We start from the raw sequence: 20,160 nt of genomic DNA on the forward strand, positions 1-20,160 counted from the left end.
GAGGAGGAGTTACGAGGCCCGTGTGACAAAGCCCAGTGCGCACAACGCTGGTGACCAGGAAGCAGAACAGCGCCTGGCTGCGGCTGGGGGACGGGCGCGGGCTGCACCTGAACCCAGCTGTCCAAACACAGCCCTGCCCCCCTTGTCAGCGGCCCTTCTGGGGGTGGGGAAGTGAGGCCTCCTCCTCCCGCCCGCCCGCTGCTCCTCACAGGCCTCCCGGCCCCGGGAGGGGGAGGAGGCAGCACCAGGAGCCTGAGTGTGCGGGGCGAGGGAGAGACAGCGGGTCCCTGGTGCAGCCGGGTTGGCGCTAAGCCTCTTACGGGGAGAGACTGGCATGAGCCTCCCCAGCCGGGCTGCTGTTGCTGCGGGCGGCCTGGCGCTGCGAGGAGACTAAGGCGGGAGCGGACACTGAGGAGGAGAAGCCGTCTCCCCGCCGGGAACGATGGGGAACTGCCTGAAGTCCCCCACCTCGGATGACATCTCCCTGCTGCACGAGTCTCAGTCGGACAGAGCCAGCTACGGGGATGGGACCGAACCGGATCAGGAGCCGCCGCCGCCATATCAGGTACTGGCGAGAGGGGAGTGAGGCAGACACAGAAGGGGAGAGGGAGGTAAAGGAGCCAGACGTGCCCAGAGAGGGATAAACACAGCCGTACACAGAGAAAGGGGGAGGTGGGACACAGGAAAGGGAAGGAGAACTGGAGCAAGGCAGAGGAGGAGAGAGGAAATAGAGATTGGGAGAGAGAAGGCAAAAGAGGAGGGAGGGGAGAGAAGAAAAACAATAGGAAGGAGAGAGAAAGACACTAACCGCTCTTTCCTATTTTAATTCATGGAATTTGGGTGGATGTAGCTTTCCATGTGGGCTTTTGTTTTTTTGTAAACAGCTCCAGTGAGCCTTTCACTTTTAAGTAACAGGTTTTGGGGGGGCTCTTCCTTCCTCTCCCCCGCGCTACCGTGATTACAAAACAAACAGTGAAAGTGCTTTTTCTGTAAAGGCTTTGGTTGGTGAAACTAATGTGTGCCAGGTCTTAAGTTTGGCAACTGGCTAACTCATTTTATGTACACCCTTGGGTGAGACTTCTTTGTTTCTTTCAGTCTCATCTATTTTTGCCTTCCAACAAATTGGAAAGGAGATCAGAGGTTTTCTCTTAAGATAGACCGTTGCTCAATGTGTTGTTGACGAAGATTTTAATTGATTTATAAAGCGTAAGTATAAGTGTGCGGTAGAAACTATGCATACAAGAACAAAGCAATACACACACCAAACCCAAACTAGAAAAGAAATTTGTTTTGTAACCCTGTCTTTAATTTTTAGACAGATCTGGATTAATTATTTTAGGTGTTAGTCTTCTAATTTTTGGCTAAATGAGAGGAGCCCCTAGATTCTCAGCCTGGGCAGCTTCCTTTGTTATCTTCATGCGGTGACATCACTGTCTGGCGTTGCTCTTTTCTCACTGCCCTCTTAAACCAGAGACCACACAAACAAAAAACAGTCTTTGTCCGGGTTTATTTACTCTAGCCTGTGCTTTCTTGATTTTTACCAGTAATTGATCCTTAATGGATAACTTTTTTTTTTAAGGCAATAGATCTTATTTCCCTCAAGGAATATCAGACATAGGAAGTGTGTTTTTTTTCCATTGCTTCTCACATCCTTACAAATATTCATGAATTTGCAGCTTCTTGAAAGATTAAAAAGATAGAAAATACATAGCATTTTTCTTCTGCATGAAAACTAATGTTGATATCAAAACAACGTGGTCATGAATAGTAAGTCTGTAACCTTGACCTCCATTCAAGTGGTGACCAGAGAGATAGACAGAGACAGGCACACGCTGAACTTGTGGTTGCACTTGCCCACTCTGTGTGATTACCACTTCCCTATATATCAAGCTATCCGAAAGGAGCTGGTTATGTAAGACAATAGTAAAAGTGAAAAAATAATCGAAGGAAAAAGTTATAACTATTATCTTCACTTTTCTTAGGGGATGATCAAAGAAAAAAAATCTTTTGAATTTTCAAATCTGAAATAATAGGATATCTTCCTAAGAAGTCTACCCAAGTGATTGAGACAGTAACCTTGAAGGGAGACTTGATAGCTCTTTAGTTAGGAGTCATTCAGAATTGGCATATAATTAACAAAATTGCAGGAAGCATTTAACTGGGTAGATCTGTCATCTGCAAATGCTCTATATGTTAAAGAATGATATCTATGAGAGGAATTTTTTTCGAACTGTTCAGGAGAAGGCGTGTGTAGCTGTCACTGATGATGCAGTGAAACAGCAGTGGTATTACAGAATATTGAGCATAGTTGGTTACATTTTGGATGTGCAGAAAAGTGTCTAACCATTTTAGAATGAACTTCCTCATATGAGGAACTTTTCCTAAAGTCTCAATTAGAGCTACTTAACTCCAGTGAACTGAAACTCATCACTGTCAGATCAAGTTATAAGCCTACATTATCTTTTCTAACTAAGAATGCAATAATATTTTTTAAACCAAGACATAATATAAACAAAGTTTGGCAGTCCATGCTATACATTGCAAATGCCAGAGGCATTGTTTTGTGTGTGTTTTTTTTTTAAACAGACTGACAGCATTATCATAAAGACTTCTTCATAATGGGCAAGAGCCTCTTGTGCAAGTTCTGCAGGCCTGTTGATTTCAGTAGCAGATAAGCATGTGTGCAAGAACTGAGACCCTTTCTCAGTTTTCTGGGAGGTTTTTTTTGTTTTTGTTTTTTTGTTAAATGAATGTGCATTTGGGAAGTGGAAGTGGGTAGGCTGATTTAGTTTACTGTCTGTTCTTTTTGTCAATTATTCTAAAGCTCTGCTACTATTGAGGTACCGCAGCAGATTTATTTCAAAGTTCACTTACTTTAATAAAGTTATGGAGCTCCAGATGTATGCACAGAGTATATCTGAAGCTCTGCTATTTTGAACTTCATTTGTTGCAATGACATCCGTGATATTTTATAAAATACTTTATATTTCCTAAGTAAATCAGTGCCAGAAAAGCTACTTTAATGTAATATCATGGTTCAGTTTCTTGATTTGTGTGTTTAAAATTTCAAAGTTACAAGTCTCACAACTGTAATTCAGCCTCAATGACTTAAGATATAAATTTAACACTAGATACAATACGTCACATATGAATAAATTAAAATTGAGGAAACCATAATTGACTTCTGTGCTAGATAGTTAAACCAAAGTAGCTGCTTGATACAGTAGAACATAAAGAATTCCATATTGTTAGTTTCATCCTTATTGTGAAAATAGTAATTATCAAACTATAAAATTATTTAAACAGTTTCAAATTGTGTGTGGAAATGTGTAAGATTGATGAGGGGAGTGCCTAACCATTTTGAAAACTCCTGTTTTTGGAAACTAATGACATCTACTCTGGACAGTGCTAGGTGTTTATTACGATAAACATTGTTACTGGACTTTAAGCCTAAAAATAGGCAGACATATGCCTAAAAACGGCTACTATTTAGAAGACAGTCCTTCTCTTCTAGGGCTCACTTTACCAAAAAAACACCCAAAAATCCTCCAAGAACAAAACCTAGATTTCTCTTCTGCCAGAGTTCAATCAACTTGTTTCCCTCCTCATTACCTGTATTTCTGTAGGTAGACACTGGCTTATGTGTCTCATAATTGACCCCTTAACCGTTTAGAGAGAGAAGGGGGTGATGTAATATCCTTCATTGGACCAACTTCTGTTGGTGAAGGAGACAAGCTTTCTTGAGCTCTGTGTAGCTTGAAAGCTTGTCTTCTTCACTAACAGAAGTTGGTCCAATAAAATATATTACCTCACCCACCTTGTGTCTGATATCCTGGGACCAACACAGCTACAACACCACCTTTAATTGTTTGGCATTTAAAATATTTAGTGTTTTCAGATACTATGGTGATAGGCAGACATATAAGACTCTAGTTGGGGCAAGTCTTCCATAACTTTTTTTTTTTTTTAAACTGTTCATGTAGAATACCCTCCCAATATTCCTTTAACTGGGGATGACAGATTATTACTGAATGCAGTGATGTGTAGGACTTAGAAGATGCAGTTTTTAGCTCCAGGAATTATAAGTCAAGACCGAAATACAGACACACAGGATAACAGGGATCAGAAGCTTCACTTGGTGTTCATGCACGTATCTCTATATATTATGCGATGTGCATTTGAGTTGCAGCTGAAAGGTTTCACAGAAGAATTATGGTTATTTTTAGGAGGGACTTGAATGACCAGGAAGGGTAGCCGAAGATGGAGAGCAGTTCAGGTTTAAGGGGCAGCATGGAAGAAGGCACAAAGACAAGACTGAAAGAAGGGTAAAAAGGAAGCAGTTACTGATAACTCTTTTCATAGGCTATATATTTTTGTCACATACCAAAAGCCAGCATTTTGAAGTATCCACTAATTTTGGATGCCTCCATTTTAGGGTGACCAATTTAGGTCCTGATTTTTCTAAGGCACTGAACACATGTAACTCCATTTGAAGTAAAAAAGAGCTGTCTGTATTTAAGAAAAAAAAGTAGGTTTTTTTTTTTTTAAGTTCTCAGAATTGAGGTTTTTAAAAAAAATCTGCTTTCCTTTTCTGCGTAGGTCATCTCATCATTTGTTAGTACAACACTTCTGCTATATTTCAGACAAGTTCACTGCTTTTCCCGCTTCCCACTTGTCACTCTTAGCAGTTCTAATCCAAAGATTATTTTGTGAAACAGAAGGCTCATAAAACAGCGTATATACATAAAACAGCTCATAAAACATAAAAGGCTTCAAAAAACAAAAAAAAACCCCAACAATAACAAACCTCCCCCTCCCCGCCACACACATCATCACTCCATCACCATCCTGTTCCTGAATAATTGCACACAACAATTTATCATTTTATTAATTTTTGGAGACCCATACAGTAGCATCACAGTCTGAATGAGAAACTTGAGGACAAAAGATATGGGAAAAAATACACTTGTAGAGAAAAGAGTTATATCTAACTTCTAAAAAAGGATTTTTATAAAGTTCAATATTAAAGCACAGAACGTTTGTCTCAGTATATATTATAATTAATACAGTAACTGAAATGCATGAAAAACTCATACAAGTTCTTGGTATTCATATTGATCTCTAGAAAGCGTATTTGAAATGTTGGTATGGAAGAATTATTTACAAAACACTTTCACGTTGAATAATGTAGTTCCAGATCAATCCACAGATTCCTGTAATACTATATACTGGCCTACAGAATCATACATTATGGGATCCAGAGTTTAGTTTATTGTTTTGGCTTTTTTTAAATTTTTTTTTAACCTGATGTCCCTTAGATTAGATCTTCAGCACAAGATAAAGGTAGGGAGAGGGCACAAATGTGGTTTAAAGCTAATTTTATGCTCCTATAATCTTGGAGCAGCTGGAGGGTTGAATTGTTTCCCAGCAAAATTTAGGACAGACGCCATTCTTCTCTAAATTCTGATTGCTGCCACAGCCCCTTACGGTCTGTTGCACTAGCTGGGGATCACCTGCGTTCAATGTGCTCTGGCCACGCCCCCTCCTTCTCTAACATGCATCCTCCCATCCTCAATGCTGGGGATGGCAGGTTGGGTCTGTGCAAGTCAAATCCCCAGCTGCCCTATTAGGATAGCCATAGGAGCAGCACCAGGGTGCCAGGGCTGAGGCTCTGGCCCCTTGATTTTAAGGAGTTTGCAAGTGTCCTGGAAAATTAATCTGAATAATCAAAAGACTGTTTATTGGAATAGTCCACTACTTTCCTGTTTGAAACTTTCAGCCTTGGATGCATTTATTGGCTTTACTTTGTTTAACAAAACAGACAAGCTTTTGTTGTGTCTCAGCAGTGCAACTTATATGTTGTGACTCACCCAACTATTACTTTGTATTGGTGTTCTTCCACTGTCTCCAAAAGGAGCAGTAATTAACACTATTAAATAGGGCAAGCCAAATTAATCTCTGGTATGAGTGCAACTCCCACAGAGGTATCTAAGCCAAATTCTTTGAAGCCTCAGAATGATGGTGTGAGTTACATGGAGGCCCAAGATATTAATAAAACAAGTGTAAATGATAAAGTAGTATAACTTGTTCCAATTTGGCAATGAGTAGGTGTGTAAACCTAATGTAACTTACACATACTGCAGGGGCATAAGAGGATAGTTGAGCAGAAGAGCAACTAACAGGAAGAAGTACCCACCGTTATCTTATTGGTAAACCAAATCAGCTAATAGTTTTTATGTTTATATAAAAAATTAAATATGCAGGCCTGTTCTTCATTCTCTTACCTTAGTATTTCAATCTCTCATCCCTTCTCCCTCCTCGCCCTCCCCAAAAACCCATACAGAAGGAACACCAAGCACAGTTGCCTCTGTGGTACTGAACTGTTCAAAATTCTGGTTAATTTCACTCAGCTCTTGTGGATGCCATTGGAGTAGTTCTGCACTGGAGAAGAGATTGTGTTGAGGGAGCTTCTGAAGATGTAAGACTCCTATGCCAAATTTTAACCCTTGGTTAAGCAAGCCTCATATTTGTAGTCTGAGGTATAATGAGGCTCAGTCTCCTCTGTCAAAATGTGGATGATGTAAAAGCTCTGTCTTGGTGTGTGTCTAGGTAATTCAGACAAATGGAGCTCAGTTCCAATGGGAGGAGAAAGGAACGGAGTGGATAAGGAAGCTTAGAACTTGTGGAGAGTGGGAAATGGTAGAACAAACTAATGTTGTTCTTGCAAGGAAGTGAACAACAGAATGTGATGACGTGAGCTATCTTGTATAGCTTGTTTTACAGATTGAACATATCCTGTGACAACATTCTGTAACAATGACTGTCTGTTATGCCCAGGACCAAATTATAAAGCCAGTTCTGAAAAATTGTGCTCATGACAGAAAGAGTGCAATATTTTCAGAAGCAATTTAGACAGTTATATTTGCAAGTCCGTAGAATGATTCTTGTATGTTTTTGTTATAATGGTGTCAGTATGATAAATTGTTCAGGCGTGCAAAACTTGGCATTTTGTGAGCACGAACACACTGGACTATCTTTTTTTAATATCTGTATTTGGAGTTGCTGGGAGAATAGCTTCTTTCAAAAATATATCCACACCAGATTATTTGGCTAGTAAACAATTTACCTTGACATTTCTTCCATCTGGAGGGTCGTATCTCGTGGACTCCCAAAGTGGTTTTTTGGAGGATTGTGTTGCAGTTGATCAATGCTAAATAGAATGGGTTTGGGGGTTTTTTAAGTACAGTTTTCTTTCTGGCTAATGCTAAACAAAAAACCGTGCAAGTGTGTCTGTCTTGTCTACATTTACAGCGCTGCAGCAGTGCAGCTGTAGCGCGTGTGGTGAACACGCTCTATGCCGACGGGAGAGAGCTCTTCCGTCAGCATAAAAAACCCACCCCTGTGAGCAGCATAAGCTCTGTATGTGAGAGAAGCTCTCCCGCCGACTGAGTGCTGTGCACACTAGCACTTTTGTTGGTGTAACTTATGTCAGTCAGTGGTGTGGAATATTCACGCCTGGGAGCAACATAAGTTTTACCGATAGAGGTGGTAGTGTAGATATAGCTCTGGTGCAGACTAGTTAGATTTTTAGCTTGAAAGAGTGGCTATTTGCTGTCTTGTTAACTTTTTCCAGATGGGGGTGGGGGAGAGCCATATTAGGTATCTAGAAGATAAAGGACACCAGATAGGATCATAAGGTAGGTAATCTTCTGGCATCAAATAGTGATAGAAGTATTCTTTATAACACATACTTTTAATGAATATACTTGGTTATTGACTGAATCTTGTTATTGACTCTCTTCCAGATTAAAAAAATTAGTGTTTTTTTTTTTTAACCCCAATTTCATTTGGTACAAGTATTAAATTAAGACCTGAGTTAGGAGGAACCACCACCAAAGTACAGTATGTCCATAGATATTTGAGTTCTCTGTGTGTTGTGTCCTTTCTGTTGTGAAAACTAGAGAGAGTTTCTAGAGTTGTTGGTGATGGGCCTGCTAGCAGTAAATACTGATTCACAGACATTCCTGCCAGAATGTTCTGTAACAGCTATTCTGAAATAAATAGAATATGCTTACAGTCTTGTATGAAGGAGAGCTTTTGCCCCTTTTGAACACAATTCTTTAAAAATGTCTGAGCTGGATGGAGACTCTACACATGAAGTAAAATCCATCTATCTCCGTCTCAATCATTTTCTCTTTCTCCCTTTCCCGTTTTGATAAAAGTCAGAGGTGATGGTTAATGGACACTTTTGATAGTCAGACTGGTTGTAGATGTCTTTTTGACCTTTACCGGAGAAGATTTTAGTTGTAGTAAGTGAAAATGTAGCTAATGCTTCTTAGAACCTTCTTTGGGGTTGGCACTGAGGCCTGCTAAACCCATAGTTGTGAGTTCAATCCTTGAGGGGGCCATTTGGGGATTTAGTTGGGGATTGGTCCTGCTTTGAGCAGGGGGTTGGACTAGATGACCTCTTGAGGTCCCTTCCAACTCTGATATTCTATGAAACTGTGCTCCAAGAAGTTTAGATAGGAAGAATTTACCTTGCATAAGGAAGCAGATTATGTGAGGTAACTTGCTATTCTGTGTAGTTTATCAAATGCTCTGTTGCAGCTGAATTTGGTATCTGAGGTAACTATGCATTAATCTGACCAGGACTCACCATACTAACTCTAGTTTTTCTAAAAGTTTGAGTGAAAAGGGAATAATCTTACCACAGAACTACTGTGCGTACCTCTCTTATTGGTGAGAAAAATAAATAAAATCTAAGAATGCAATGGTTGTGTTTCCTCAGATTCCCCCTCCCCGCCCCATCCCTCTTCTGCAGAAGGAGGGACTATTTCTCCTCCATTCTGAATCATAAGCAGTAAAATGATGAGAGAGATCTTTTTTCTCTCAAATATTTTAAAATCAAAGCTTAAGGGTAGGCAAAACATTGGGGGTTCAATTTAAACTGGAAATCTAAATAAAAAGGAAGAAAATTTCCTCTTAATTAAGCATTAAAGGAGATAATCCTCTGAATGCAAACACTTTAAGAAGAGAAGATTCAATAGAATAACTTCAAAGTTTTGCAGATTCAGAAAGATAAGTCTTTGTATGTACATCTGCCAGTGCAAAATAAGAATGGAACAGTGGTCCCTCTAACCAATAAGACAATAATTCATGCTAAGGTCCCAATAATGGGATCATGTAGAGGTCGGTGGGAATCTTATGTGAAAACAGAATCAGTATTGAGGAAGAACAAAGTCTTCAGCTATGTCCCAGCAGACAGTTTAACTACTTTTTAAGGGAAGTTTTGGTGTACACTCCAATCTGAAGTATGATCAGTTTCTAAAGATCAAAACTCTCTTTACTATTTTTGTGGTCATCTTTTTTTATATTTGATGCATCCTAAATGCATTTTTAGATATGCTTAAATGATCCTCCTGTGTGATTGCATGGAACACTGTGTCCAGAGAAGACATTTCTGTTTGAAGCATTGAAACGTCAACAGGAAAAACAAGAAGCTTCTAGCTTCCACCAAGTTTTATAGGGGGAAATTGTTTTTAAAACTTTTTTATAAAGCAGTGGGAGAAGAGAAGAAATTCCTCCTTTTTGCAAAGTATTTCATACCAATCCAAATTTTTTTCTAAAGCTAGCCTTTCCTTTTGCATCTGTGCAAAAATCATAGAAAAGATTACAGAGACAAACATACAGTTCTTGCCAAAGCACCTTACAGGAGAAAGCTATGGGAAGAATTGGTTAAGTAAGATTCTGACATTTCAGCGGCTAATTTATATCAGATCAGTCCACTTAAAACTACCAGGTAGGAAGCAAGCTGCTAATATAATCTGACCTTCAGTGTTTGTTACATTTTAAGACCAGTGGAGAAATCCTGGCTCCATTTAAATCAATGGGAGTTTTGCCATTGAATCTAGTGGGGCCAGGATTTCCTTCCCAGCTGTTTGTTTGCAATAGCTCTATGTTTATAACTTACTTTGCTCAACCATTTTATGATTTCAGGGTGGAAAAAAAGTCGGTCTTCAAAAACATGGTAATATGCCCCAAACAAGCTTATTTTGACAAGCATAAATATTACATAGGCAAAACATTAGAAGAATGCTGTTGTGAAGTCAAGCATTCAGAAGTTAGGAAATACCAAAGTTAAGGTTACCTGTGCAACCTTGTGTGTATGTATGCATGCATTCTGATACGGTTTTCAGTTATCACAATATTTTTTCCACAAGACCCCTGACTCATTCAATGCATAGGAAGGACGGTGCTTAGCAAGTGAGTAAGAGTTGTATGATGAATGAGGCTGGGTACAGGAATTAGAAACTGTTTATAGTGAATGGGGCTGCAAATAGAAAAAGGATGGTTTTGTTAACTAATGAACCCACAAGCCAATAGAAACACTTGGTATTTAGTGATTTCCTTTAATTACTTGCTTTATTATTAGATTGCTGCATCCCCCTGTTCAAATACCAGAACAAAACCAAAAAACCCCACAACCCAACCTATCATACCTGTATCCAAGTTACAAATTTGTGTTTATGCAGAATTAAATGGACTTTCTAAATTATACCCTGCATCCCCCTGAAGCGCAGGGCCTCCCAAAGCGCAGGGCCTGGGGCGGTTGCCCCGATCCATCCAATGGACTGGATGGCTCTGGGTCCAGGGCGGCCTAGGAGATTAGCAGGGGGGCCTGGCGCCAGCAGCAGCGAGCAACTCGGCCCCGGCCCACCCGGGCTCCGCCCCCTCCCCACCGCATTCCACCCCTTTCCCCAATTCCCCACCAAAAATTATACAGACCTGGTGCCCATGCCTTCCCATACCCTTGTTTGTGGTCATCTTTTGTGTGTCATGTCTGAATTAGATTGAAGAGGGTAAGTAGCTGCGCATCCCCTTCTTCCAGTTAGTTGGTAAAACACCATCCTATGGCTCTGTATAATTTGTGTCCTCTGGCAAACCACTTAACTTCTCTGCGCCTCAGTTTTTCCATATGTAAAATGGGAATGCTAATGCTTATCTACGTTATGTGGTTGAAGCACAAAGCATCTTTAATTCAATCTATAATAAAAATTGAAAATTAGATCCAAAAAGGGATCCTTTCATTATGGGATTAATTCAAGCAAATTGTCTTACATTTTGAAGGCTTTGCAAAAACAAAAGAAACAGAGATATATCTGTTATTACGTAACAATTAGCCTGTTGAAAATTACATAAGTAAAGAAGGGGTCACTTTGTAAAGAAATCATAGTGAGCTGTGTTGGTTTATCTAATATGACTTTCTCTCATTTCTCTGCAGTCAACATCCCAATAAGGAGTGGGATACTTAAATTTCAGCTGTTTCAGCTCAAAAAAGATCTAACTCATGGAAGGGAGAAAATATTCTCCAATTCAAGGCAAATAACATTTCATCCTTCTGAGTCATGTTCAGTTTCCTCCTTGTGGTCCAATTTCTTTAGTTTTATTCAGTAGGTGGCTATCTCATTTCAGCTCCCAGAACAAGCAAGACTACATGTTACAAATGGCCTAGATTTAGAGCTTCATGGGAAAGTACAGTTTACCCTTCACACAATCTCTCATTAAGTCCCTCTTTATTGTGGTAAACTTGTTCATCTAGTCTAGTGTGAGTTGATAAGCTGTGCATTAGAAAGAAATCTAGTTATTTGCTTGGTTTTTACTTTTTCCTCCTTGCCTGTTATGTGTTTGTGTGTTTGTTTGGGGTTGTCTGGCCACAATGAAAATACAGTTGCAGTTCTTGAAATCTTAATGTCATAAAAGTTCCACTTCTGTTGTCTTTCCAGCTCTGTATCTTCTTTTTATATATAGGGCACTATGGCTTTAATGAAAAAATAACTTTTCAGTGAAAGTGATATGGACCCAATGCATTCATACTTACAGGAATCTTGGCTATTGACTGTAACAGTGAGTCAACTGTACCTGGTACCGCTAAGATCTTCTCTCTCCCCTCCTCTCGAGGCAGGTCACAGAAAACTTATGTAAAAATCACGTCTCGCTGTTAATTCCTCTAAAAGCTCTGTAAATGGTGCTACAATATTTTTACTGAAAGCCAAAGACAGGAGAGAGCATCTCACTTAGAAGTGGTGGTAGAAGATGGTACCAAGAAGGTTGTGAGTGTTGCTAAGTTGGACTGATGTTTCTCTTCATAGTAAATCAAAGAATTTTGGAAACTAGAGTTGGAGGAAGGAAGGGGAAAGACTATTCATCCCCCTGCCAATGCAGGAATCATTCTTTCTGATATATTCTTGAGGAGCTTGTCTAGTTCACTTTTGAATTATTCAGGAGATGGGGGTTTCTACAGCTTTCTTAGGGAGATTGTCCACATCTTCTAAGAAATTGTCCCAGACTAGTCACCCTAAACGGTCCCTGCCTTATCTACACTAGGGACTTACTCCAGTTAAAGCCTTCAGTGGCTAGTAATCATTGTAGCTGCGCTAGTGCGAACTCCAACAGTGAGTAGGGTTGTCAGGGTTCCCTCCCCACTCTGAACTCTAGGGTACAGACATGGGGACCCGCATGAAAGACCCCCTAAGCTTATTTCTACCAGTTAGGTTAAAAACTCCCCAAGGCACAAATCCTTCCTTGTACCTTGGATTAGGTAATGCTGCCACCACCAAGTGATTTAAACAAACATTTAGGGAGGGCCACTTGGAGCCCTACCTTCCCCAAATATCCCCCCAAACCCCTACACCCCCTTTCCTGGGGAGGCTTGAGAATATATCCTCACCAATTGGTACAGGTGAACGCAGACCCAAACCCTTGGATCTTAAAACAATGAAAAATCAATCAGGTTCTTAAAAGAAGAATTTTAATTAAAGAAAAGGTGAAAGGATCACCTCTGTAAAATTGGGATGGTAAGTACTTTACAGAATAACAAAAGACTCAAGAATATAGAGGATCTCCCCTCTAGGCAAAACCTTAAAGTTACAAATCCAGGGATAAACCTCCCTCTAGACAAGGAAAATCACAAGCCAAAATAAAAGTAAGCTAACACATTTCCTTATTATTACTTACTAATTCTAATTGAGTTGGATTGCTTGCCTTCTTGATCTGTCTCCGGCAAGCACACAGAACAGACAGACAAAAGAACAGACAAAACAAAGCCTTTTCCCCCTCCCCAGTTTTGAAAGTATCTTGTCCCCTTATTGGTCCTTTTGGTCAGGTGCCAGCTAGGTTACCTGAGCTTCTTAACCCTTTACAGGTAAAAGGATTTTGTGCCTCTGGCCAGGAGTGATTTTATAGTACTGTATACAGAAAGGTGGTTACCCTTCCCTTTATATTTATGACAAGGGTACCCCACTGTAAGCTGCAGTTTGTATTGGTGCAGCTTACCTTAGTTTCAAACAGGGGTAAGCTCCACCAGTACAAACAGTGGCTGTGTCTGACCATATAAGGGGTGAAATCCTGACCCCACTGAAGTCGATGGCAAAAGCAAATGTTCAGTATAGACAAGGCCTCAGTTTCATCCCTTTTTTCCCCCTCCTACCCATGATCCTTCTGTAAAAGAGTAACATGATAGGATGTAAAACTATCCACATCAGGTATCACCAGAGCAGCCTGGATCTTTACTAAACCACCTAACAGTTCATAAGTATTTTTTTTCTGTTTGTAGATTTAGGAAGAGACTGCAGAGGCTTTCACAGCTTGTTCGTGTTGTGCAGCAGACTGTGATATCCCATGGGCCATTGAGGATTACAGTAACATCATTCATTTGCATTGTGGGGTGCTGCTGTGCCTCTTTTGCTCACACAAGACTGCCAGTTATAACTCTATGGATTGTTTCCAAAGTCTGAATATGTTTGGCAGGCTTTCTCAATACCATTAAGAGTTTGATTACCTTTGTTCATGTGTGTGGGGACTGCCTGTGTTTTTGGCAGAAATGTTGAATGTAAACCTTTTTGTTCTCTGAAATGTTTTGCTTTTGCTGGAACTTCTGCTATTATATCATATTTTTAAAATTGTAAAGCATTCACTTTCAGTTAAACTGCACTGTGTTATACTTAGTGGTTCTTTGCTGTAGTTTAGTATTTTTCAGTAGAGTCCACCAGTTTCCTCTCTTGAAGTCTATGTTGTTTAATGTGAGTTGCAGGATTGAATCCTGCCTCTAAATACAAAGTCCAGGGACTCCTTTCAAGACTAAAGTCTTGCTTCCATTTTAAGTGTTTTGTATGTACAACAATAACTAGTTTACTGTGCAGCAGCACCACATTTCTTATATAGTTTTTAGTCCCAACTTATTAACTAATATTTTATTTCTTTATCCTTTGTTAATTCATAATTAGTGAGCCTGAATATTGGCTGGCAGCAAATACCCCTTTGTCTGTGGCCCCTTCAGATCTCATAAGCTAAGTATGGTCAGGCCTCATCAGTACTTGGATTGGAGACCTACAAATAAAACCCAGACGCTGCAGGAAATTGTGCTATGGTGCCATGATGCTTTTTCTCTAGTCAGTATTAAACTAAAAAGGTGCCTGGTGTTGGGGCTGGGGCACCGCACAGCAAGAAGTGTTGTCTTCTGATTGAGACATAAAATTGAGGTCGTGATTACTCAATGTCACTGAAATTCCTTTGGTTCTTTTCACAAGATGTACAGGTCAAATTCCAACTTGAATCCAGTAATTATATGCTGCCCAACTAAAATTCCCCTGTACTTTAAATTAGAGCAGTTATTCTTCATGTCTCTCCTCCTTTTAAAAAAATTAAATGGCAGCTGCAGAATGACAACTGTATTCCAGCACAGATGTGGTTGCATTTCAGTGTAAGATGGTAATATAAATATCTTCACACTTTAGCAGAATGTAAGTTGCTTCATTGGATGCTACAGGCCAGATGCAGCCCCTTTGTGCTGCTGGAGCAGTGTAGAGAGGTTTGTAAAGCTGAGGATTTTCTTAATGTGACAGAATCCCTAGCTGGCATAGAGACAGCACAGCAAGCTTTATAATGATCCTCTCCCACCCCCTCCCACCCTACTTTGGGGACACTTTTGGCTGTACTGTGTTCTAACAGTCCCCACCAGCATATTGGTTACCCCCTAGGGGTTGTTACAAGCCCATATAAATTAGGCAACCCTAAAGTTAATTTTAGACTGGGGGCTGAACAGACTCCCTTGGGAACAGGAAGAGCACAGAGGTGGTGCACTCTTGCACATATCCCCTCCCCACATTGGGTCTTGTGGGGAGTGTAGCTTGACTGGATCCGAAGATGATGGCATATATATATTAAATATATACAAATGCAAATATCATACTTCTTATATTTACTTACACCAGCCAATTAGACTATTTTTGCAGCATTTCTAGGACAGTGATAAGGTAGATTTTGTAGAAATAGTTTAAGACTTGTGCTGAAACACTTTATTTTCTTTAGATTAATCATAATTATATTTATTACATGTGTTTTTGTTTTACAGAATTTAGGAGGGCTTTTTGGTAAAATTATATGTTAACTGCATGAATCAGAAGTTTCAAATGATGAAATAAACTAGGAACTGGGGGTTAAAGCGGAGGCAACTTTATAATACACGTGAACTCATAAGACAAACATTCTGGATCATAAAGTTTTGTCCTAGCTATTCTTACACAGCTACGTGATCTACTTGTAAAGACTTTCTTTTTCTCAGTGGTAGTCAGAACCTGGGAATCCATAAAGTTCTAAAGTTTTTAGTACAGTAAGGCCTTGTTTAAATGGAAGGGGTTTGGAGAAGACACTGTGGTATTATCAGGTATAATTATTTTCCCCCTTTCTGTACCTCAGCTTACCTTTCTGCTGTGGTACAGACCAGAGCTTAGTCTTTTCAGAGCTTTGATATATTTGTTTGATAGTGTTAAAATCATTAATATAAGGAGAGTAACAGAAAATCTCAAAAGAAAAATCTTTATCTATAATAAATATGAATCCATGACAGTTTACCCATAGCTGTTGAAATGATTGTGAATATTGTCAGTACTAACTCTTTTCAAGACAGCATTTTCAGGGAGGAGTTTATCCAAGTTTTAGTACTGGTTACTATCACAACTTCAAATGTAAAATATAATTATACATGCACACATACATACCCTCTCCTAATGCTCATCTCAAGCAGGACTTACCTTTCTCAGTCTCTGTGGAATGACACCCAAACCCTTTGTAGGGTATACTATTTCCTAAAAATCTGGGAAACAAGTGATAGTCTCACAGTCTCTGTCAAACTCTCTTTGAATCTGCTGTTTCCACAACCTGCAGCAATTGCAGTCATTATCTTCTCCCAATGGGTGAGGGAGCCTGAACACACAGGCAAAATCCTTGGAACACAATCCTTACAGCAGACCATGTCATGTTGCGCTGTTCCACCACTGAGTTTTCTAGTCAGGCTCCAACTCCTTTTATTTGTAAACTCCTCCCTTCCCCTTGAATTCCCATTGGTTCCTCTCTGAATGAATGTGAGTGTGTTCTCCAATACAGCTTGCCCACAATGGAAATCACTCAAATAAGCTTCAAACTGCTGATGAGCACACTTGGTACCTTCTACACCTATTTTTGGATGATTTTGGTTCATCCAGAAGAGTCACTCTTGCTGGGATTTGACAAGTCTGTAGGCACAGAGCCCCAAAATCAAAACGGTTTCTTCTCTTATTTGCACCACTAATGCTGCAGTACAGGCATGTGGGTTACATAAACAAACATGTTGCTTTGGTTTAACTAAAATCTGTTTTTAAATCAATTTAGTTAAACTGGTCTATGTGGACTCGTGCCTGTGGAAGTGCCCACAGAGAGATTTGGAATGATTTAACTACATTGATTTTAAAAACAGATTTTAGTTAAACCAGGGCAACCTTTTTGTGTAGACAAGGTCTGAGTTAAAAATGATGAACGCTCCTTTTAGGTACTTCCCTGACACCATGGCTCTCAATATCACTTCTGGTAATAGCCCCTCTTCAGGAAGGTACCTAAAGTCATGTGTAACTTTAAGCATATGAGTAACTATTTCTCAGACACGAGAAGTAGGCCAAGAATTTAAAAAGCATATTTTGATAATTATGCATGTGCTTAAGATCCTTCCTGAATAAAGGCAAATGAGCATATTAGACCATGTTTAATATCTGTTATTTTTTGTTTTGTAGAGACTAGAATCTTTCTTATTTCTTAAGATTGAAAGTGAGGTGGCTTTTTGTTTTCTCCAATAAAGTTTATTTCTGTTCTCTGCTAAATCAAAAATAATCCTTGTGAGGAGACACAAATATGAATTATTAAAATTGTATTTATTTTGTTAAGCTTTGTGCTAAAGTGATGGTAATTTATCCTGCTAAGCTTGGAATGTGTAGCTATTTTAGATGACAATACTTATATTTTTATAGATTTTGATGCTAAGCACCAAATTTGGAACTTGTGAAATGCTTACCAGAAGTGCCAGGGCAGTAAGAAACAAAGTAGCTACCCTATTTGGTGTATATATTTTGTTGTTTTTTACATTTACTGCGTGGGAAAAAAGGCGTAGCTACAGACTTTTGCCAAGTTGATGTCAATTTGGGTTAAAACCAGAACCCTTTGAATAAAATCCAACCCAGAGAAGGGGATCTGTGTTCAAACGAGAGCCCGTAGTGAATTCTCTATTTTTGTTGTTCCTCCCCTGGCTTAGGTTCAGATTAAATTGGGCAGCAGCTGTACAGGTTTTACAGACTACGTTGAAAAGGGATTTTCAGCTGGAAACCCTTAGTGAAAGAATCATTGACTGGGTGCTGCACAGTAAACTGAGCTTCATAAAAATCTAGGGAAGACTAGAGGCTCTCTGAAGTTACTGAATGACTGAATAAAGATAAATATTTCCATTGTAAAGAGTTCATATCCAAGCAAGGAGGTTTTCTTTCCCTATCACTATTTTAGGGCTTGTGTAAATGATGAAATTTCCTAGCATAATTATAACATTGTAGTTATACTGGCATAACTCCCTGTGGGCACTTTTATTCCGGAATAAGAGTGCCAAGAACTAGACTAAACTGAACTGGAAAAAGACACTCTTATTCCAGAATAAGAGTGTCCACATGGGCAAGTATACAGGTATAACTATAGTGCCATCATTATGCTGGGAAATTTCACCATTTAGACAAGCGCTCAGATGAAATTCTACATGTTTTTTTTTTTAATCTGTAGTCGCTGTGGGGGTTTTGTTTTGGGGCTTTTTTTGAATGGATTGTGGCTTCATGTATCTTTCTCCTAGTTCATCAAAGACAGCTATCTCCAAGTTTACTATCTAGAGCTTTCCATCTGTGACTCACCTAACTATGCCTCTATAATCTCCTTAGCCATTATAAGTAATAATTTATGTACTAAAACATGAATAAAAACTTGGTTTAGTGACAGTCAAGGTTGTAGCAGGACACACCCCTTCCATTCAAAATGTTCTAGCTCTGTTGTGGTGTAAGATAAACTGATGTAACATGGAAAATTCCCCACTGTGTATGTGTGAGCTGGCGTGATGGTGGATATCTTTAAGATTTGCAGCTGTTCATGGATGGATGTTTCAGATTAGAATAGTTTTTTGTGTTCAAATCATTCTCCCCATATCCAAAAAAAGAGCCTCTCTGTATTAATTTTCCTCCTATTAAACAGTTGCCCTTCTTCCATCTCAGATTTAGTAGCAAAATAAGCCGTTATTCATCAAAGCATGTAAGTATGTGCTCAAGTCCTATTGAAGGCAAAGGAACTTAAACGCACGTGCTTTGCTGAATTAGGGCCATAATTGTCTGGTTATCTGTTCATGAAGGCTTCCAATATGTTGTATTTGGATTGATTGTCTAGACTGCAATTAGTTATTTTTCAATTGTGTGTATATTTTCTTGGAGGGTGTTTTGACTGTTTTGGCACTGTTTGGTCACACCAGTTGATGCACTTAGAAATGGAGACTGATGGCTAGATTCAGAAAGTTCCTATGATGATATGATGATTATTACTCTGTATTGAAGTAGTAACTGGAGGCCCTAACCAAGTCTAGCTCCCATTGTTCTAGGCACTGGACAGATATATAGTAAAAGACCGTCCCTATAATAAAAAGCTAATGATTGGTTTCTTCATTAAAGGTCCATATTAAATGTTCTGTTAGGCTAATAGTGGTGATGGGATTTGTAGAACATACATAGATTTTATTATTAGATGTCTTATTTTGTAAAAGAGAGGATGATCTCAGTGTGAAAATCCCAGCAGTTTTACCATTAAGGGGCAGACTTCATTTAAATAACACGCTTACCATATTCCATGTAATGATGTGGAAACCCTGAAAAATGGGAACCGAGGATAAGCTGGACAATGCTAAAATTCTTATTGTCTGTATAGGTATAAATTGTCAATCCACTTTGTGGAATTTACTTAGCAACTCCAGTTGTTAAGTAGCTGTATCTTGTACTGCTAAATAGGTTTACTTGTGGTTGTTTTGGCATGTAGAATGAGTTGCATGCAGGGTGAGTCTTGTCTTGACCCCAAAGTTAGTTCCATGATCTCATTTTTTCACGTGAAAATATTGAGGCTGATTATGCTCTCATTTAAAACAGTATAAATTGGAAGTAATGAAAGTGTGTGGAGTTACATTGGTGTAAACCAGTATAAATTAGATCAGAATCAGGCCCTGTGTTTATAATGTTGAGTGTTAAAAGAAATACCACAGACTTAGAATATTTTGATTAGAGAGACATAAATGTTTAAACAGCTTCCGTGGTGGATGACTTGTCAAATAGTCTTGTTCAGTGAGGCTGAATGTACCTAGTTTGACCTGATAGTGCATCATTTGAATGTATGCTTGATAGAAATCTGTAGCCTGAAGACATACATTCTGGTAGCAGACCCTGGACAGTCTCTATAGACATAAAAGCTTTTTAACAAATGGAAGAAAATACCTTCTGGAAGCATTCTACTTGTGCTGTATGACTTGTCCCCAGTGAGTCTACCTCTGTGTTGTACCTGTCCTTACCTTAGTACAAGCCTATCTCCTGTGTTAGAAGTGGTTTGACAGTTGAATGAAATCATTCTTGGATTTATGCCCTTGGAAGCTAAATGCAGAGTCACTGTTTGTGAGGATCTGATGAAGTGGGTTTTAGCCCACGAAAGTTTATGCCCAAATAAAATTGTTAGTTTCTAAGGTGCCACAAGGATTCCTCGTTGTTTTTGCTGATACAGATTAACACGGCTACCCCT

General features: G+C 39.3%; 1 protein-coding gene across 1 annotated transcript in view; it reads left to right on the top strand.

The window, feature by feature from the left end:
• The first annotated feature begins 241 nt into the window (after nt 1-241).
• Nucleotides 242-20,160, top strand: part of RNF11 (ring finger protein 11) — a 46,809-nt gene continuing 26,890 nt past the window's right edge. Inside the window, exon 1 of the mRNA XM_065409291.1 lies at nt 242-565. Coding sequence (XP_065265363.1) covers nt 443-565 — 123 coding nt within the window. The 5' untranslated portion in view covers nt 242-442. The remainder of the gene's footprint in view (nt 566-20,160) is intronic.

The sequence above is a fragment of the Emys orbicularis genome, chromosome 8 (genome assembly GCF_028017835.1).
Source record: "Emys orbicularis isolate rEmyOrb1 chromosome 8, rEmyOrb1.hap1, whole genome shotgun sequence".
Classification (NCBI taxonomy): Eukaryota; Metazoa; Chordata; order Testudines; family Emydidae; genus Emys; species Emys orbicularis.